This window comes from Thermobia domestica, chromosome 5 (genome assembly GCF_964235325.1).
Source record: "Thermobia domestica chromosome 5, izTheDome1.hap1.1, whole genome shotgun sequence".
In the NCBI taxonomy this organism is placed as follows: domain Eukaryota; kingdom Metazoa; phylum Arthropoda; class Insecta; order Zygentoma; family Lepismatidae; genus Thermobia; species Thermobia domestica.
Genome location: NC_137458.1, coordinates 85198935 through 85221552, shown reverse-complemented (window position 1 = coordinate 85221552; position 22618 = coordinate 85198935). Strand labels below are relative to the sequence as shown.

The 22618-nt window shown below is 35.4% G+C and overlaps 2 protein-coding genes across 2 annotated transcripts in view; one reads left to right on the top strand and one right to left on the bottom strand.

The window, feature by feature from the left end:
• The window catches only part of LOC145685971 (uncharacterized), a 1426958-nt gene that overhangs the window by 181709 nt on the left and 1222631 nt on the right, over positions 1–22618 (top strand).
• Positions 975–22333, bottom strand: LOC145684546 (uncharacterized). The gene is made up of 4 exons (XM_081756941.1): positions 22030–22333; positions 7133–8281; positions 4131–4279; positions 975–998 (listed from the first exon to the last, which is right to left on the bottom strand). Exons 1-4 carry the CDS (start codon positions 22331–22333, stop codon positions 975–977), a joined length of 1626 nt encoding a protein of 541 aa, XP_081613067.1.

Genomic DNA, 22618 nt, shown 5'->3' with positions numbered 1-22618 from the left:
AGAAACATCTAATTCTAATTTTTTCGTACGAATTTAGCCGGCAGTACATAACAAATTACTTATCGTCTTTACGGGTGCAGAAGAATATAGGTTCAATACTTCATAATAGTATCTAGTAGTCAGTGGCGGCGATTGGACGTTAAAAGTGGGGGGGCAAGGCATGATCTGAATATTTGTATATCAATGTTAGTTTTCCTTATTGCTTTAACACTTTGTTTGACGAAAGGTTGTATAACTAATAGGATACTAATGTCTTTTTAGTTAAAATACCATATATCGTATTTCATATTTTATTAAGTAAATTAACAAAAGCAACGCAAGTAGGTACTCATAAATAACGAAAGTGTAAGAAGAGATTTGATTGTTTTCTCATAAACATCTTACAATTCTGTCTGGAATATTGTGTGATCAAATTATTTAATAACAAATTTGCAAAACAAATAAATGGAAGGGATAACAGTAATCACAGTAATGAATAATGAGGATTGTTTTGTAGAAGTTATATTGAAACTGGGGATTAATGAACAACTTATATTTTCAATTCCACACATGCCATTAATTGTATGCTATTACTCTTACGGTTTAGATAATGAAAGACAGTAAATACCACAGACATATCCTATGACATTTAAAGAAATACGCAATTTCAATATTAATTGCTTTTAATTGCAATTAAAACGCAATTCCTGTAGCTTTCTTAACTCCACCGGAAGACAAATAACCAATACGTACTCACGCAACGACAAATATTAAATAGCACCATTTTTCCTATGAACCAGTAATACATACAAAAACTGGGTCACTTCAAAAAAGTTGGGGGGCAACTGCCCCCTCTTGCCCCCCCGAATCGCCGCCCCTGCTAGTAGTAATGTCTTATAGTATTGGACTCCTCTCAACAAAAAAATTTTGAGTGTGCGCCTGCTTCATTAAGTTTTAAAAGATTTTGGTTTACCAAAACTCTTTTATACGTATATTTACCTTGTATCTCCGTCTGGCGTCTGGGAAACAAAAACAAAAACAAAACAAAAACAAAAACAAAAAACAAAAAAAAAGCGCGTTCGTCCGCCACACACACATTCAATTGAGTTTGTTCATTAAAATTACATTCAACCGAGCGGTGGTATAAATCGACCATTTCCAACTTTAACGTTGACCACTATAGAACAAAATGGGTTGTTTCCTTCGATCGATGAAGTGTCCCAAGAATATACGAGGTTCATTGCAAAAGTCATGACAACTATTTTTTTTTCTCTCAAAGGTAACGAATAAAAAATTCTGAAATATGGAAATGGAAGGGGTAGTTCATATGTAAATATTATGTAGGGGAATGGATGAACACACACACCACCATAAAGATACAGCGCGAAGAAAAAGAAACAATGTAATTTCAAACGTGTTTTACTGTAAATTGCAACGCTATACAATAGTACACGGCAAGAACACGTACCTCTGACATCTTAGAGTCCCTCCGATCTTTGGAAAACTCCTGATGTCATGGAATTCACGTTGTAATGTACTATTGTGTACTGTTGTAATTGACAGTAAAACACGTTTGAAAGGACAATTTTTTCTCGTGCTATATCTTTATGGTGGTATATTTATGTGTGTGTGTTCATCCATCTTCCTACATGTAATGTTTACAGATGAATTAACCTTCCATATGCATATTTCAGAATTTTTTAAATTCGTTACCATTTTCGAGAAGAAAAATAGTTGCCGTTTTCGAGAAAAAATAGGGACTTTTGCAAGACCCTCGTGTATACCATCCCCACTCTAATCTATCTTCTAATACCGGAAGTGGTAGATTTCTGCCAACACTTCCAGTTTCAATATTGATCTACTTAGAACAAAACCAAATAAGAGGCAGTGAGAAGTGGTTCTTTTCACTTGAGTCAATTTAGCGTCTTAAGAATAGGTACAGGGTGTACCATCTTCTCTCTTAACTCCAAATTCAAGCCAGAAGTATCATAAATCAACCACTTCCGGTTTTAACGTTAATTGCTGTAGTGAGTTTTCTGCAATCAATTAAGTGTCCCAAGGATATATCCCACCTTCAATCTATCTATTAAACCGAAAGTGTTAGAAATCGACTACAACTTCCGGTTTCAGTATTAATTGAGAAAAATATAACGTTATACAAACCAAACTCGTTCACGTGGTGAACATGCGACACTGCTACTTGTTCAATAAACCAAATCTGTATTTCAAGTAGGCATATGTATCACATTAAGTTTAATATCAGATTTCTTTGATCTTGTGTTTTGTTCTAAATGGGAGTTAATTTGTTTTTATAATTTCTTCGAAAATTTACCCGGAGTTAAACCCCAAAATGTTATAATATTCCATAGGCATGTTAAAGCTCATAAACTTTACCAACACGCCAAGGTTGGCCAAGATGGGACGAGCTTGGTCGATTGCACGTACGACAGGCACGCACATACTGTACACAGCAATTTATTTCGAGAAGGGGCTCCAAAGATTTTTGGACGGGGACCAAGATCAATATGAGGATAAATTATATTAAAATTTGTAAAAATCACCCTCAAAATTAGATTAAATTTACATAAAGGTAGGAATTTCCCGAGGTGGAAGGGAACAGGACTCCCAGGACACCTTACGTACGAAATGTACTGAATGTCCTTGTGTATTATTAAAAAGAAAAATACATTTCAAGGACCTGAATTTGTTGAGAAGGAACTGTATCATGAGAAACATTCTAGAGATTATGTGAAGGTATCCAGATTTAGAAAATAAATTTAATAATAATAATAATAAAACTGGGACACTGCTAACTGCATAATTTAACAATCCACCTTGGTATAATCATTGCTATATCTTTCTTCATGTCAAGAAGTCTTTAGCTTTTCAAAGTAGCGAAATTTAACCTTATTCCAGTTTTAATTTTTACATTACCTTTTTAACACTTAACAGGAACCGACACTGGGAAGACCGATTATCTCTTGAATGTCATATATGCTATTTTTGATGATTGCATTTTTTGTCGAAGGAATGGTCTTTCCTTCAAATCACTGTATAGGTCCATACCAGACCCGTGTTTAGGTAAGTGCTATTTTGCGCTCGAGCACATGTAGCGGCAGTCTTGTTACCAAGTAATCCACTACCTATGAAAGGGTATTTTAGGATTCCCCTTAATGCGGAGTAGGTTGGGCAAGTAATCCTTTTCGTGAAAATTATAAATATACTTCAACTCGAACAATTTATTGTATAATTTCTTCAACATAAATGTAAATTCAACAATAACAATATAACTGTGCAGACACAAAACAACTTCACTCAATGTTAACTGGAACCCTTTCCCAATTTGAATAGTAGTCCGGAAATTTTTTATACATTCGCATTCCACTACTTTATATTCTAAATTAATTTTACTGGTTGTACTTTTGACAGGTTTCATATATCAAATATCTACACAAATTGAATTTAATCCCCAAATATAACAATATATATATATATTAAACTAGTGACCAAAGACATACACTCACCAAAAAGTTGTAACAGTTGGGCCGAAATGGAAAGAAAAAAAATAGATTAAAATTTTGTACTTACAATTTCCTGACGAGCTGCATATCAATGGCACTTACATACATTACACTTAATTAATCCGGCTACTTTCTGTGTAGGAGCATTATTATCCACACACTATTCCGAAATCACATTTAACTAGTTATCAATTTAACGGACACAATTTCTAAGCTCCTACCCCTGCTTACCTCATGTTTCAATCTAAAGGAAACGTAATAGGTACGGGTAGAATACAAAAGATAGATGGCGTTTTAGTCACTTCGAACAAACGAATATCAGAACCATGACATTGACCTACAAAGCCAATGTTTCCATATACAAGTTTATTTAACTAATCAGCTGATCGAGTTTTCAAGTTCTTTTTTTTTCATGAACTTAAGAGAAATGTCTCATATTAAATTCCCCACCTCTCCGGGTGGTTTAATTAAGCAAACAGTTATTTAACATTTCGAAGTAAGTTCATCTTCCATGCACGGCATGCAGTAAAGAATAATGGAACGAACTCACCGATGGAAATTCTTCACAAACAAATCGTTAGTTGTTTCGGAGCTCCTTTTAGTTCATTGTCCAATCGACGAAGCACGCACCATAATTGCAGAAAGATAACAGGATTGATGACGGTATTGTTCTTGCCTATCCACCTGATGGTCCTGATTTATTGCCATTCTTCTATGGGAAGGTTCTCTCGGACAATCACAACAAATACAGCCATGGCCAGAAACACCCAATTCCGAACCTGCAGAATTGTACAAACAGAGCACAGTACACAAATATATATATAACACATAACATATATTTTAACAGTGAAGTGGATTACAATTATTACAGAATCTGTACATATTTTCTTAATTTCCATTATTATTTTCATTATTATTTTCTCTTGCTGGATAAAATTTCTTTATGAAACTGACATGACGTTTAATCTTTACTTTCTTATCAGCTACAAGTTGTAACCACACTGTGTTCTTTGTTGGATAGCTCATAATTTCGAACGGACCCTGATATTGGCTATCTAATTTAGGTTGATAACGTTTCTCCAAAGAAGATTTAGTTACTTTCTTAACCAATACTTTTTCTCCAATAGGTAAATCTATATCTCTATGTTTTCTAGAATACAATTTCTCTTTCCTTTTCCAGGCCAATTCAATATTATCTACAATAGTTTTACTCATCTCAGCTTTATCTTGAGTACTTTCAAGAATTCCTAGATCTAAAATCCAGTTTACATCTAAAGGATTAAACATCTTTCTTCCTAAGTATACCTCACTTGGAGTTTTACGAGTTACAGAATTTTCACTACTATTTAATGTGTACTGGACTTGATAAATATACTTAGACCACTTAGTTTGATTTTTATAAATATAGGTTTTCAAAATTAATTTTATATTTTTATTTTGTCTTTCTGTTAAATTGCTTGACATGGAATAAGGAGTAGTACAAATGTTTTTAATGCCTAAACTAAATAAATAATGTTTGAAATAATCGCTTTGCAGATATCCAGCATTGTCATGAATCACCTTATTTGGAAATCCGTAAGAATAAAATATTTTATCTAATTTCAAACATATAGACTTTGAACTCAAATTCCTAAGAGGTTCGATAATGACAAATCTAGAAAAACCATCGGTTAAGACTAATACATATTTAAACCCATTACTGATAGGCCAAGGCCCCATTACATCTAAAAATAGAGAATTATTAGGATATTTCTCTTTCTGAGTATAGTAGGTACCATAAGGAAGTCTATTCCTATCCCTACATAGCTGACAAGTCGTACATCTCTGAACAAAATCTCTAATTTCTTGGAATAAATTAGGAAAAGTATAACGTATAGCCACTTTTGCTATCGTTCGTTGGACCCCACTATGTCCTCCACCTACAGGGTCTTGATGATGAAATTTAATCACACTATACTTAAGAGACTCTGGTACAACAGCTCTTAAACCTCCATATTGTTTACCTTTAGTTTTCTTCAGAAGGATACCATTTTTAAGAACATAAGGTTCCTTTACCTGTCCCCTTTCTAATTCTTGTATTATAGTATTTAAATTAGGGTCCTCTCGTTGATGATCTCCTAATGGCTTATAAAAGAAAGGATTATTCCAGAAATTAACAAAATTCAAGTGTACTTCTTTATCATCCACCTTATCAATTTCCACTATATCTGATGAAGGAGGTGTATAATCGATATAATTATGCATCCTAGTTAGAAAATCTGCCATATTGCGCTCACTCCGCAAATGAATAATATCAAATTGATATCGACTCACCTTTTCAATAAGAGAGCCGTATTTTCTTTGACGTTTATGATTTTTAAGTATCCACGTCAAGGCTGAATTATCACAATAAATTGTGAATTTCTTATGAAGATACATGTCAAATTTATCAAGCGCATGAACTAAACTAGAAAGTTCAAGATCAAAAATGCTTTTCGACCAATCTGATGGAGGAACACGTTTACTCAAAAAGTAAACAGGTCTAAGTTTTCCATCGCCATCGTACTGGCTTAATATAGCACCATAACTTTTGGTGGAAGCATCGACATGTAAAACGAAGGGCGCATTCATATCTGGCACTTTAAGAACAATATGGTTAATAATAGCTTCCTTAATTTTCTCCAATAAATCGTCTTCCTCCTTCCCCCAGATAAATGGAACCGTGGGTGATCTCATAGCATATAATGGACTCAAAAGTTCTGAATAATCTTTTACATATCTAAGATAATAATTAAGAAATCCCAACATTCTATTTAAGGCACGTTTATTTTTCGGTCTGGGTATTTCTTTAATCGCTCTTACTCTCTCATCATCTATTCTCATTTGACCATTAGAGAACTCATATCCTAATATTTTCACTTTTGATTTCATAAACTGAGCTTTGTGTGGACTAATAGTAATCCCCCAATCTTTCAACCTTTTTAACACTTTCTCTAAGATTTCTTTATGTTTTTCTACACTATCCGAGTGAATTATTAAATCATCACAGTAAATATCTAAATAATCCCCTTCTATATCACGAAAGATCTTATGCATTAAACTGGACAAAACGAATGGTGAAACTGCCATCCCCATTGGTAGGCGACAATACTGTAATAATCTATTTGGTGTAGCAAATGCTGTTATATTCCTACACTCAGGTTTAATCTCCAATTGATGAAATGCGGATCGAACATCAATTAATGTATACAGATGGTGTTTACCTATATTAGAAATAATAGATTCTAAGTTCGGACTCGGAAATCCAGTCAATAACAATTTAGAATTAATTTGGCCATAATTAATCACTAATCTCTTGGATTGATCTCGATTAGTAACGAGGAAGCAGGGTGAAATGTATGGGCTACTATTTATTTCTTCAATAACACCCTGTTCTATTAATTTGTCTAAAAACAAATCAAGTTCTTTCATTTTATATTTAGGAATCATATATGGTTGAGTAATGCTTGGTGAAGGATCTGTTAATTGAATTTCATATAAATAATCACGAACATGCCCTAACTTATCGGTTATTACTTCTTTGTAATCATTAAATAATTGTTTAACATACGGTATCAAATTTTCATCATAAGTATTTTCAAAATTTACACTACCTTTTAATGCTTCTCCTCCATCTCCCTCTTTATCTGCCTCCTTATACAATGGATTAAAGATTCTCGTGCCAGGTGGAACATCTTCATAAACAGCAGTATCATTATTCTCAAGTGCAACTGTCTCCTTGGTCTTTGCCTTAGTACGGTTCTCCGCCCTACTCCTGGACTCGCCTACGCCACTGGTTGTCTGCTTGGTCTGGTTGCCATAACGTCGAGGCCTCCTTGGAAACTGCTTAGCCTTGCTGGTTTGGGTTGGTGATGTCAGGTTACAGGAAAAAGAACTGCCACCATATTGTAAAGCTGCACCTTCAGACCTAGTCCCCTCGAATCGATCACAAACTCTGGCGCCAAGGTGTCTGGGATCTCTCCGAGTAGGCCTGAAATGATATTGGAAAGCGCACAGATCACTGTTCATACCAACTGAGTTATTCTCAAAAGGTTGTAACTTTACTTGCATTTTCAATTTCTCAAAAAGAAGTTCTCGAGCGTTTATATTTATATGGGCGTAATTATCCCGTAAAAAGTCTAAACCCAATAATAATTTTAATTTTGGATGGTTAACAACTCCAAACCACGCCGTAAAACGGACACCGTGTATAAAGAAAATAAGTTGCACCAACTCACGCACTAACAACTCATTCCCTTGCATGATGGTCACAGAGTAATTTACTTGTTTTATTTTAGGCTTGCATTTCGTACGGATTTCTTCTAAAACACTGTTTTCTATTAAGCATAGAGTCGAGCCAGTATCTATTATACAGGGATATAAAGTATGGCATATACCGATGGGCAATTGTAATAAGCTTCCATGATCTTCCCTTGCACTATGAGAGTACGCACTATGAACTCCGGTTTTATTTTCATTTAAATTTTGATAACTCAGTCTATTCTGTTTATTAAAAGGTGTTGGCAAATAATTTGTCCTGGCACTTCTAAGAGGAGTTTTTACCCGTGGTAAACAAACCTTTTCACTTTTAACTACATTTTTATAATCTTGTTTATATTTGTCATTAATTTCATAACTTTCCGCAAAATCTACATATTCATTTACCGTTTTTGGAACACTAAGTATCAACAACAGGTTACGAATTTCGGGAGTAACTAAATTACTTATTAATTTACAAATTTCATCTTCAGGCATGTTAATTTCTAAAACATTTAATGTACTTAATTTCTCTTGTAAAAAGTTTAATAAATTTTCATTTTCTTGCATTACTCTATATAATGATACCTTCATAAATTCCGTATTAATCAAGGGTGTGACAAATTTTAATAATAATGAATGACAGATATGACCCCAATCTGTAGTTATTGTTAACAAGCGCTGCAACTCTTCATAAGCTTGCTTCCTACACCTCTGTAAACTCGATACTAAAATCGCCTCTACGGGAGCAATTTCCTTTACTATTAACATATCAAGTTTCAAAAGAAAATGACATACTAACATACCATCTGTTCCATCTATTACCGGTATATCATATATTTGCTTTTCTAAAGAATTAAAAATACTTTGCGAAAATTGTTTTTGAAAGTTACAGGTTATGGGAGCTCGCAACACTGCTTGTCTATGCTCATGAACAGGTGTATGTGAGAACGACAAGAAATTCCCCCCTCTCTGATTTTCCTGCCCTTCACACCTACGACCTTCTATCTCATCGTCAAATGAAATAAGGGGAGGGTCAGCTACTGCGACTCTGTTATTACGTAACATACTACCCCTAGCTTCGTATGCCGCTTGCCAATGACTCATTTTTTCTTTTCTTTTCTAATGGTACCAATAACCGAAAGATTTATATACTTAATGAAATTAATTTCTTTCCTTTTATCCAGCTTACAAATAGTAGTACAAATTTTATTTTCGTTTTTCTTGTTTTTAATCACAACCAGATTCGAAATCCACTTCTTATTGCCCTCACGCATTAAGGTTTAAGATCCGAGATTGAAACATGAGGTAATTTATATTTATATGTAGCGGCAGTCTTGTTACCAAGTAATCCACTACCTATGAAAGGGTATTTTAGGATTCCCCTTAATGCGGAGTAGGTTGGGCAAGTAATCCTTTTCGTGAAAATTATAAATATACTTCAACTCGAACAATTTATTGTATAATTTCTTCAACATAAATGTAAATTCAACAATAACAATATAACTGTGCAGACACAAAACAACTTCACTCAATGTTAACTGGAACCCTTTCCCAATTTGAATAGTAGTCCGGAAATTTTTTATACATTCGCATTCCACTACTTTATATTCTAAATTAATTTTACTGGTTGTACTTTTGACAGGTTTCATATATCAAATATCTACACAAATTGAATTTAATCCCCAAATATAACAATATATATATATATTAAACTAGTGACCAAAGACATACACTCACCAAAAAGTTGTAACAGTTGGGCCGAAATGGAAAGAAAAAAAATAGATTAAAATTTTGTACTTACAATTTCCTGACGAGCTGCATATCAATGGCACTTACATACATTACACTTAATTAATCCGGCTACTTTCTGTGTAGGAGCATTATTATCCACACACTATTCCGAAATCACATTTAACTAGTTATCAATTTAACGGACACAATTTCTAAGCTCCTACCCCTGCTTACCTCATGTTTCAATCTAAAGGAAACGTAATAGGTACGGGTAGAATACAAAAGATAGATGGCGTTTTAGTCACTTCGAACAAACGAATATCAGAACCATGACATTGACCTACAAAGCCAATGTTTCCATATACAAGTTTATTTAACTAATCAGCTGATCGAGTTTTCAAGTTCTTTTTTTTCCATGAACTTAAGAGAAATGTCTCAACAGGGCGGCAAAATTTTGGAATTTTTCTAAGATTCGCAATAAAATAATATTTAAAACTAGCAACCCGCAGAGTCCCGCGCAAGCGCGAGAAAATGTTAATAAAAGTCATCTTCTACCACTCCCATTCCATGGGGTGAGGATGAACTTAAACATCATGAAAAATGATACCGTTAAACTAAGCGACCTCGAAAACTATGAATTCAACACTAATATCTGTCGTTTTCGATTACTTTTAAAATCTCGTCCCCTTCCTGGGGAGTGGAATATGACCTTGAAGTTGAAATGTATTAAAACTGTCGCTATTCATCTCAGCGGAAAAAAAAAACAGCACTAATATTGGTCGTTTTCGAGGGGGCGGCAAAATTATGCGGGGAGGCAGTAAATTAATTAGGGCGCAGAGGTGAACAATACATAAATACGGGCCCGGTCCATAGAAGAAATTACTAGTATATTACGTAACTACAACCCAAAAACGTAACTTAAAAAAAAAAAATAGACATTTTGGGCCGTGGTAGAGTACATTTAAGCTGATATTTATTAAAATTCATTCATGTAGTTGTAGCCGTAAGAAACAAGTTTTTAAAAAAAATCCAAATTCGATGCAGTTTTTTGGGGGTCTCATTTCATTTGAGTAAGACTGTGTTTTATCATATAACAAGAGTGTACGCGTAGTGGTAATGCATTATTGTATTTCCAAATAATATCTGAGTCACTGGAACAAGTAGATAAACAGACCATCAACCAGTTAGCAACTATCTTTTTTACATGTGCAATACATATATTGATAAACGATTTATTCCAAATTTTCAAACAAATCTGTTGTAAAAAACGGCATACTTTCAAACGTGACATTTTATTACAGCTCAATGCGATAAATCAATCAAAACGTGTCTCATCTTCGGATCATGTTATAGTGTATTCGGATGACGTAAGAAAAATTAAAATTTCAGTTAATAATACTTTTATGGTGTATCTCATTAACAGCAGTATACACTGTTATCTTTGGCCCTTTTTTCCTGTAAAGCTAATAATATTGCACGTTTATATGTTTCCTTAAGAAATTTACCCTCGACTGACTCAAAATTTTCCCTTATCAAATTTTCCCTAGTTTATTGAGTATCCAATTTCTATGACAGAAGTTATGTGATAAGATTAATTTAACTATATTAAATAAGCGCTAACCACAAATGTTTTATTCATTTACTTTTATTTTATTTACTTTCTCCACTTTCTTTTACCAAAAAAATTGTACACAAATACACCCAGTCAACAATGGATTATTATTTTAGATTTCTGGGATTTCGGCATCTCAGGTCTTTTAGCCCGTCACGTTTGAGGGATTGGGGAGCACACTATCCGGGGAAAGGGAAGGAAGAAAGGATTGGGGAGGGAAGGAAGCGGCCTGGGACCTATAAGTTAGGTACCATCCCGGAATTTGCCTGGTGCGAATGAGGAAAACGTCATTCACGATGCCTGGCCTCAAAAAGCTTTTTACACATTTTCTACCGAGTGCCCCCACCGGGAATCGAACCCGGGACCGCTCGCACCGACTACGCTACGCGGGGCCCCAGTCAACAATGGGTGGAAATTATGCTACTTTGAACACAGACATACAAACTGCTGCTATTGTATTCGTTTATTTCTGAATAACAGAGAAAAATTTAAGCGTTTATATTGATCAGTCAATCAGCGTGAGAATTTCTCTGGACTTTCACGTTTCATCGAAATATTTCCTTTTCCCAAGTTTACCTCCTCATGCTACGGACATTATAATATTGTAGCCGATTAAGCTTAACATACATTTTATGAGTAAAACCTATTTTTACCGTTATAATAACAGGTATATTTAATGCTTTATATACATTTTGCATTGGTTTGGATTTGATTTCTGAGCTTACGGCATCTATGGCCGTTTAGTCCGTCATGTATGAGGGATGTCGTCCCTCGGCGAGCATACTATCCGGGGGAAGAGAAGGAGGGAAGCGGCCTGGGAACTATAAGTTAGGTACCACACCGACATTTGCCTGTTGTGAACGAGGAAAACCCAGGAAAATCTCATTGAGGATGGCTGGCCTGAAAAAAGCTTTTCATACTTTTTCGACCGAGTGCCGTCACTGGGAATCGAACTCGGAACCACTCGCACCGAAGGCGAGAGCGTTAGCGACTGCGTGGTTTGGATTTGAGTTTAGTGTTCCTCTAAGCAGCAAGGCGATGAGACCTGGACCTACAACAACGTGGAATCCGAACTACTTGAGCTCCCACCGGGAATCGAATTCACGTCTCCTCCGTCAAAGGCGCGTGTGCTAACTTTATAGCTACGATGTAGCTCTTGTATATGCACTTTGCTTTATAGTTATTCCACTGGTTAAAATTCGAATATCTCAGAAACATTACGAATATTTAGCTTAGAAACACAAGTCCATTTATTCTATCAATATATATTTTAATTTACGTACATGTAGATGTTGTTCGTACGACGTAGTATAGATCAATTAAAGACCTGTAGAGAAATGCTAGAACTTAATAGAAATACGACTTTTGGAAAGAAAGTGGAATGTTTGGGAAGAAAGTAGTGTATGATTCGTGACCTCGTTGGAGATGGACCGAACGAAACCATTGGAAGGAAAAGAATTTCTTCTTTCTATTTTTCACATAAACAGAACTGATGGTTCGAAAATAATCTTATCAAGAGGAAGCTAGGGAACAACAGATATACGAGATGAAACATCAATAAATAAGAGAGAAGAAATTCAGAGAGAGGAACAAATAACAAATAAAAACCGAAGAAACAATAGGTGAAATTTGAAACACACTAATTTAATTAGGTCTTTCCCAAAGTGGTCAACGTAACAAAACAAAACAAAAAAGCCTTCTGTAAGACATTACTTTCTTTAGTTACAGGTTAAAACAACTAAAGATATAAACAGTGGCGTAAGGAAGGGGGGCCCAGAGGGGCCGGAGCCCTTCCAAAGAGATTCGACAATGTACTTTGGTACTTTGATGTTTGTAATTTTTTAAATATATTTTTATGTTTATATATTTTTGTTTGTATTTTCTCTATATGTGCCTATAACAGCACTTGGGCCACCCCCCAAACACATCCTGGCTACGCTACTGCATACAAATGAAATTAAGAAATTTTAATAGACACGGAGATTATCAATTTTGGCTCAAGAAGACAAGGTGGCTCAGTGATAGAATGCTTACCTCTGATGCGTGGGGCCTCTGGTTCGATCCCAGCATAAGTAAGCTTAGGGTGGACAACATCGTGTCCGTGGGTTTTCCCGGAGTACTCCAGTTTCCTACCACATTCTCATTATATCAATTCTTTCACTATTTACTGTTCGTAACCATCCGTCTCTATTAGCCTAACGGGCATAACGTATGACGTTAAACTGAATATTTTCATTTCATTTTCACACGCCAGGGTTCGGAGCCCGCTTTAGGCGGTAGGCCCTGTCTCAATTATATTAGCGTTGGTGAAAGGAAACGGAAGATTCTGATCAATTAATCATTTATTACAATTACAGTATTTCACTTTCTCTCTCTCTCTCTCTCTCTCTTCACGGTGTATGGTCTAGGAATGTTAGATAAGAACTGCTCGACATTTTGTAATGCTTTCCTAAGTCACTTCTTTTTCTTCACATTATTTCTGTTTTGTTTCTACAGCTAATTATTTTGAGAAGTATAATGACACGAATTGTGTTGTGACAGACTTTTAGATCACATATTTTCTTCAGAAATTAGGCATATGATTTTTCATATTCATGACGGTGATACGAATGTTGTTCTTTCTTTTTAATATTGTATTTGTATTCATGGTTTCCGCTCACAACTCAAGTAGTTATCATGCAGAGCTGCCATCTGTCATTCAATTCAGAAGTCGTGTTCAGCACAGCAGGTAATTTGCTAGCTTTCTGCAAGATGGCAGCACGGTGTTCTAAATTCGTCCCTCAAGTTCTCTACGTATTACGTGTATTCGCGCACGAGTCTTTCTTTATTTTGCGTTACAATTTTTTCTGTTCCTATCTCTTTTCTCCCTGAAATGCCTTTAGTTTCGTTTCTTGCTTTTTCCAGATTTCTTTTCTACACTTTATTCTTTGCTTTCTTTCGTACAATGATTGTAAAAGTTCCTAATCACGTTTAAAGAATATTATTTGCTAAGGAAGCAAATGCTGAATAATAATAGTTCTTGATGCACTAGCGCCAATATCTATATGTTCTAGTAGACCAGTGTTTTTCAATCTATGGCCCGCGGACCACAAGTATTTCTCGAGGTCTTTCCTTTTGGTGCTCTTAGGTTGAACATCTGTCCAAAAAGGTTTAAAAATAAAAGTGAATTACGCATTACACATTATAGTCCAGAGTCTCAAATATGTATATACTATGCAAATAATATATTATACCATTTAATTAGGCAAAGGGTATACCAATTGTTGTAATTGCTTATATAAATGCATTATTATAAAATCTCGGTAGTCTTGAATTGCAGAAAGGAACATATATGCATTTTTCTATTAATACCAGGGTAAGGTGTGGGGACTACGATATGTCATATGCGAGAAAGACGGGAAAGAGAGTGAAAGAAAGGATAAAACAACATAAAGATGATGTGAGGAGGAAGAAAGATACCAATGCGATATACAAACATGTTAAGGAGACTAATCACGGAATTAACTGGGATAAAACGGAAGTATTGGAGGCAGAGAACAGAATAATAATAAGGAAGTGGAAAGAAGCAGATTGAAAGAAGGTAGGAAGAGATAATTTGATGAACTGGACAAGGATCGTACCTATTAATGAATTAGAACAGAGAATTTTGGATAGCGTAGACAAGATGAAATTGAAAAAGCCCTTATAAGAACCAAAAATGGCGGAACGTGATTGGTTGGAAAATGAACACGGGGACCTATGGGATTGGCTGAAGGCTTCAGCCAATAGAATTTAGACTTTTTCATAAGAATGACTTTATATATGTCTGTATCTTTATTTATAATCTATAGTGTCTGATGAAGGTTATGTTAGATATCCGAAACCGTTACACATTGTGTGTGTTGTAGCTTTGGTCAGTGTGTATTTTGTTGCGATATCCAATCCAAAACCATGGATAGTGTTGTTATAATACCAATAATCTTAATTAATACTGCGTTTTAAAAAGAAATACTTGTAAGTATAATTATACCATTACAGTGATATATGCTCAAAACAAAACTTACGAATTTGCTCTCGAAGGAGACAAGAGTAGAGTGGTTCGTAGAACATTCTGACTAATACAAGTAGGCCCCATTTGAATGTAGATTGAGGAACGCTGTAGTAAACGATTAAAAAGTAAGAAAAAAATATATTACAGAACGATATTTAGGCTCATTAGGAGATGTGACGTAATAGATGGTGGTCAGCTGCTGTATCTCTATATAAAATGAGTTTGACGTTGTACTCGTGTGTTATCTTCTTATGATAAAACGGCTGACCCGTTTGCAATGAGTTTTTGTGTAGTATACAGAAGAATACATTGTCGCGGCATTACCAACAGCGTAGCGAGCACTACAGGATTGGGGAGAGGATAAAATTTAAAATTGCCAAGTCGATAAAAATTTGCAAATATGAAAATCGCACTTTTATCAACCGTGTGCAAATCTGCTCACGGCCATTCTGTGTTCTGCTTCCCAGCCTAACTTAACTCCTCAATCCAGACTCATCATACATCGCTCATGATGTTCAACTGTTGATTTGAACCAAGAACGGTAAAGACGTAAGACTTCGAACAAATGTAAGCGTGTTTTATGAAAATATTTTCTAGATCATGACCAAGGTTGGAATTTGTATGGGTTTTGTGTAGTAAGGGAAGAAAGTACCGAAAGTGTAATAATAATAATAATAATAATAATAATAATAATAATAATAATAATAATAATAATAATAATAATAATAATAATAATAATTATAATTATAATTATAATTATAATAATAATTAAAAACTACAAAATGAAGAAAATCAATATTCAATTGCAGAAACCTGATTTCCTGCGGATGAATTCCTGTGCATATGTGCAGTACGCATCAACATTTATCCATTGGTGCGAAAATGTGACAAAGTTGATGCAGTGTTGCCATGTAAAAAGGCTATTTAATGCAAGTGCATAAAATGGGTGATTTTTTTTATTTTTACTGAAACGCGACCTCTGCCAACACTGTTGTTGTAAAATTACTGCAACAGGTGTGTTTTAGGTTAATTAATGATAAGCAATGAGAATTTGCACATAATTGATGAGAGAAAGAGAGACGTCCCTTTCAGCAGCGAGGCTATATGAGACGGGATCTACTGATTAACGTGGAATCCGAGCCAAATGAGCTCCTGCTGGGAATCCGGATCCTCCACGCCAAAGGCACGTATACTAACCGCTTAGCCACGAATGAGAGAGAGAGAGAGAGTACAGATGAAGTGTAAGATCAAATATTCATGCTACATCAATCATTTCCCTGTTAACAAGTATAGTTTCATTGAGAAGGTGTAAAAATTTATGTTGAATAAGGAAATTTTTGGAAGGGTCCGGACCTGGTGGACCCTTCCTCCGTGGGTGTGTCCCTGAGAGAGGTAACAGGACCTAGTATTGGGACGATGAATCGTTCCAAACAAACCGCTTTTTTCTGTCTCTTACCGTAGATCATTGCCACTATGAAAAATTAATGTTGATACCGGAAGTACTTAGTAAATTTATGTGATTTCCGGTTTTAGTAGAGAGAATAAGGTGGAGATAGAATTTATTCTCAGAACAGTTACTATATACCAGAAAACCTCGTCTCGTTACCTGTGACCTTTCGTTAAAACGGAAAAGACACACTTCCGGTTTGAAAAGACGTTTAACAGAATAGAAGGAAGTCTACTGTTGGGACGCTGAATTGATTCCAGAAAACCTCTTGTCAGTCAGTATCTCTAACCGTTTTTGCTCTCGGGAGATCTATATTGAAGCCGGAAATAGTGAATTTCTACCACTTCCGGTTTTAGTATAGAGATGACAGGTGAAGATGGCATATTTGCTTCAAACTAATTGGATCGATTCCAAGATACCGATTGTGACTCTCTGATAACATTTGTATTCTATGGCGATCAACATTGAAGCCGGAAGTGGTTATAATCTCTAGGATTTCCGGTTTGAATAGCAATAGAGGGTTAATGAAGATGAAACTTTTTTTGATGCTGAAACGATTGCAAGAAAACCGCTTCTCGATATCTTTTACGTTTTTACTTTGACACCTATTGACAAACAAATATAACTGTTCTGTAAGACTTCTGATACTTACGCATAGCATAGCTTGGAAGCAAGGCCGGCTCTACTATATGTGCAACAGTGCATTTGCACTGGGAGGCAAAATTTGTCATAACTAAATTATTTAAAAATATTTCTTGTTGGAAACAGACTTAATTATGATGGTAGTTAAATTTACTAAGCTGACCTTCTATTGGAATAATACATTCATAGATCATGTCAAGGTCGCATTAGTTTAAGGTCACATGGACAGTGCTAAAGCAAATCGTCAAACAAATCCCAGCATGAATTGCTTGAATGTTGCCAAATACAAAAACTCAATTCTCGAACAGTAGCGAACACCTGCTCCATTTAGTTACTTATCGTAGTTTTGGTATGAAAACTAGTCTTTTCAAGTTTCTTATCATGCAAGATGGAAACAAGTTTTTATTTTTTAGCAGATGTAGAAGAAAAATCAAGAAATAAAGATAAAAGAGCTAGTTGCACTGGAACTGCAAACTGATATATTGAGATTGATGCTCGATATTCTGTAAAAAGGGTTACCATGTTTCCTCTGCAGGTGTGTTTACTTTACCTTTCATTAATATAATATTATATTATTTAAAGAAAACAGACACAGACATTTATTATTTGTATTTGTAATATTTAGCCTTTCTGAGTACAAGTATGTTTTCCCTCCTATTCATTGTTCATGATGAGGTAACATACTTAAGATCGTTGCTTTTAAGATTTGTTCTTCCAGGAAAAAGAGGACGGCAAACTGCCTAGGGCCGGTCCTGCGTGGAAGTATAATAATAATAATAATAATAATAATAATAATAATAATAATAATAATAATAATAATAATAATAATAATAATAATAATAATAATAATAATGAAGTTTGAAAGTATGTATAAAAATACCACAGTTTATACGAAAACAAGTTAAAATGGCGGTAGTATTGCACTGATGTATACAGCACATAAAGATCTGTCTCACTACGTTCCTACTTTGAATATTCTCTCTCTCTCTCTCTCTCTCTCTCTCTCTCTCTCTCTCTCTCTCTCTTGCATCTCTTTTTCATTTCCTAACTGTATTCATCTGTCACGCACATATCTACATTTTTACTCTGTAGTTTTCTTTTGTCTTCTTTTTATCCTCTTTTTTTGTTGTTTCTTTTTCTTGTAAGTTAAGGCTGGTGGCAAAAAAAAAAAAAAAAAAAGATTTTCATCAAGGTAAGAGAGAAATATTTTTCGTTGTAGCTCGTAGAACTGAGATTTCATCTTCAACTTAGCTTCTGAATATTGCATCGTAGAAAGCACTTGCCAGGAATTTCAAATCAGAGAGAGACCTGGAGGATAACACAAAAATGATGCTCTCTTCGTGTGGCTCTGTGTTAAACCTTTGCTACTCCGACCACAGCAACTTCAATATAAAACACCTGTCGTTTTCTCCGTATTAACTTCGTGGCACGGATTGAGAAGACAAGATTCGAGAGAGACTTTCCCAAGTATATTTCAGCCTCAATGTAAATCCCTTAGATTTGTTCTGCTTTATCTTCTTCTGCAACTTTATTGTTTTAAAAGAACTGTTACTTTAAAATGATGTCATTTTGTGGTGAAAAGGTAATATCTATGTAAAGCTGTTTTATACATAAACATATTGCATATGCTAACCAGCAGAACACACGTTCTTTGCACAAGTAGAATAAGGGTCAATGAATAATGATAAAAAATACTTTGATAAGTGTGAAACTTGCCCCGGGCGTCCCCCCTTTTAGAAGCAGAATTATTGAGAATACTAAAACACGTTTTTGGTAATTTTTAACGAAGACTTTATACGCTGAATTTCAAATTTCCAACTTAACTCGTCAACGCCCAATGTCACCTACAGGTGACACTACTTTAAAGGCGTCTTCTTGTTTACCAATCGTCCACCAGAGAGTCCTAGTGAACCACAGTAGCACCAGCTACTTACCTATATATGTTGCATCACCACACAAAAAAGTTTCAAAGTCGACGTACTGTACAAGGAAAAAAGACGCCTTTAAAGTAGTGTCACCTGTAGGTGGCTCTGAGCGTTGACGGGTTAAAAGTATCCTCACACTGACGACGAAACCGATTCAAGTGTGACACGAAATTGTGGACGAGTTTATGCGCAAACGAAGTGTTTTCGTGTTCAATTAAACCATTAGAGGGGAAAACCCTCGATCTCAACCGTTCCGGAGATATAGAAGAGTAAGGGGAAGGCTGGTGCTCCGATATTTTGCGAAGTTTTGAATATGTAACACTATAACAAGTAAAATAGACTTTTAAAAGTGAAGAATTCCTTCATCCATGAAACTTTAGTAATACGTTGCCTTACACATGAGGGCTACAAAACCAAAAAGTCCATAATAATTCTAGAGGAAGAATGTTTTGGAGAGGGAAGGCGAAAATAATGAAGTTTCATTGTTGCCCGAAATAGGCGTGTAAGGTGTCTGTGTATAGGTTTCTTGGTATGTTTAAACGAATCAGGTCAAACAGGATGAAAGATATAAAAATGGTAGACGTTTGCAACAATGTGTGTTTATGTTTCATATTATTTGATTTGTTTTTCTATAGCGCTTTTTCACAGGATACAACATTGTATTTTTGTTCACATAATAACGTCTCTGTTCCTTTGGCAATATAATTAATACATTTTTCGTATCATTTTCCTTATCTTTTACGAACTAAAGATATGATATATTAGTAATGTTCTTCGTGTCAATGGCGCTTGTTATTCTTCATAGCCCCTTCTTTTTCCGGCCCCGGATAAGAGCTACGCCACTCACCTCAACATTCAACACTACCATCACTCGCTCTGGTGCATCTTTCTTAACGTTTAAATGCAATTTTCAAACATTTTCAATCGCAGCATAGCCGAAAATCCACAAAATATCAGAGCACCAGCTTTCCCCTTAGCCCTCTATATCTCCGGAACGGTTGAGATCAAGGGTTTTCCCCTCCAATGGAATTCATTGTTCACAAATACACTTCGATTGGGCATAAACTCGTCCACAATTTCGTGTCACACATGAATCGGTTTCCTCGTGAGTGTTTTCCGAATAAAGAATTCCAATCACCGTAATGAGGTCAATCTCTCTCACTTGAAATCAAACCTAACACTATATGAGTCTGAGGCGAGCGAGCGCTATAGCCACTCTACAAGCGCAGAGGACTTCCAATGCATCGTCTAGGTATCCTGTCCAAAGGGAGATTCTAACCCATCACCAATGCATCTAGAGGACTTTAGCCACAAGCTAGATCAGGAGTAAGGTGATCATTTTTGTGTGGCTAAAATAGATATATCGAAAATCAGTAATTAGGAAAGTGGAATGAAGGGATAATTTGATAGTTATGGTAACCGATGTAATTAGCAATGTCTGAGTGATTACTAGTATCCACGAGACGAGGCGAGACAGGATTTTTATTACGAGATACCGATTTCAAGACACTTTTTCGAGAAGAGACAGCCTTATCTCTTGTCTCTCTTGGCAACTCTGGTGTTGAGGGTTATTCATATATATAATTATTATGGCTCGGTCCGGAAGCTTTACTATGTATTGGTAAGTACTGAGATTACCATATATTGATAAGTACTGAAACTGATAAGAGATTCAGTCAGTTTATGTTGATGGTGTATTTTAAGAGATAAGCAAGAGAAATTATTTTATAATTTGAGGTCTAAATACTAGATTTTGTGATGGTTATATGACGCAATTAGCGGAGAAGTTTTTAAGTTACACTATGTGAGTAAAGTTATACTATGTTGTTCTGTGTGACCCTTTAAATAAATATACATATGTATATTACTATAATTGGAGAGGGAGGATGTTATGTTGTAATTACTTAGAGCGGAGATTAGGCTGAAGAAAAGTAACAAATATGACACATTTTAAGTATTGTGGGTATATCTGTCGTTGATGATCAGGTTGTTCGTTTAGTAGATTTGCATTTAATACTTTCAATCCCACTGTAGTTTCAGAACGACAGGCTGTAATCTTACGTTAAATCCGAGTGTCGGATTCGGGAACGAGACGGCCATTTAAAATTTAAAATATCAACCAAAAATGAATTTTGTATGCTCTTTTACTTGAGAAAGTAATTTTGAGTGCTTTGTGAATCCTGTACTGGCAAACCTGATCCAAGAATGTCTTTCAGTCATTGTAGAAAGAGGACTAAAGAAGTTGTATCATTGTCATTCACAACATTCAATTATTATTACTTTGCAAGAAATAAAGTTACTGATTGCTATGATTATTCACACACGTCTTGTACAGAAACCGGCATCTTCTGGTAGATTTGTACTTTCTCTTCTATTTCTGAGTTTCAACCGTTTAGAGTAAAAACTTAGGAATATGTATATATATATATATATATATATATATATATATAGATATAGATAGATAGATAGATAGATATAGGTAGATAGATAGATAGATATAGATATATGATATAGATATAAATAGGTATAGATATAAATAGGTAGGTATATATATTTAAAATAACCTTTATTGTCTGTAGGACACAGGACTTCGTCAATTTAAATGCCTCTAGGGGCGAAAAAGTTAAACAGGGACGAGAGAACAGCAGTTCTTACATTTATGGTACAGAACCACCTTTAGACTTAACTTTGAGTGCCTATAAAAGAAACCCTAACAATAGTAAATAACGCCGAGGAGTAACTGTTATCAGTGGCGTTTTATTGCCAACAGAAAATATTTCCCAGGAGGAACTTGCAATATAAGGGTAGTGAAAAATAGTTTGGGGAGTATATTACTGGTAACCCACATGAACAGCCCCCCTCACCTGAAATCATCACTGATAGTAACTCCATTTCACAATTATTGGTTTGCATACGTCGGATATACGAGGGGTGACCAGCTTGCTCCAACGGTGCTGCGGTGCTCTTATCCCAATAGAAAAAGAAATCCTTAGGTTGTGACCACAGAAACTCCTTCACGGGTGTCATGACGCCATTATCGCTTGCAAAACGTCGTCCTGCTAGAGCCTTTTTTAGATTAGGGAACAAGTGGAAGTCTGAGGAGGCCAGATCTAGAGAATAGGGTGGATGAGGAACGAGTTCAAAACCGCATTCGTTTATAGTAGCCATGGCAACTGCCAATGTGTGGCCGGGAGCATTGTTATGATGGTAGGGAACGCCTCTGGACATCATTTGTGGCCTTTATTCTTGAATTTCCACTCGAAGCTTTTTTTTTTCAAAAGGTAACTATAGTATTGTCCTATGATGGTATGATTCCTTTGCAGGTAATCAATGAATATCACACCTTGAGAAGCCCCAAAACCAGGGGCTAACACTTTGCTAGCGGAGGGGAATACCTTTGCCTTTGTTGTGGTAGGGGAGGAGAGGTGCTTCCATTGTTTGGATTGTTGTTTT

What these genes read in the sequence shown, in the direction of transcription:
- LOC145684546 (XM_081756941.1), bottom strand. Translation starts at nt 22,333, where the DNA reads ATGGCTACTATAAACGAATGCGGTTTTGAACTCGTTCCTCATCCACCC. An exon ending in ACTATCAGTGATGATTTCAG is followed by an intron (nt 8,282 to 22,029) that starts GTGAGGGGGGCT and finishes TAAATGTTTTAG; the next exon opens with AAATTAACATGCCTGAAGAT. An exon ending in GTTATCTTTCTGCAATTATG is followed by an intron (nt 999 to 4,130) that starts GTGCGTGCTTCG and finishes TTTGTTTCCCAG; the next exon opens with ACGCCAGACGGAGATACAAG.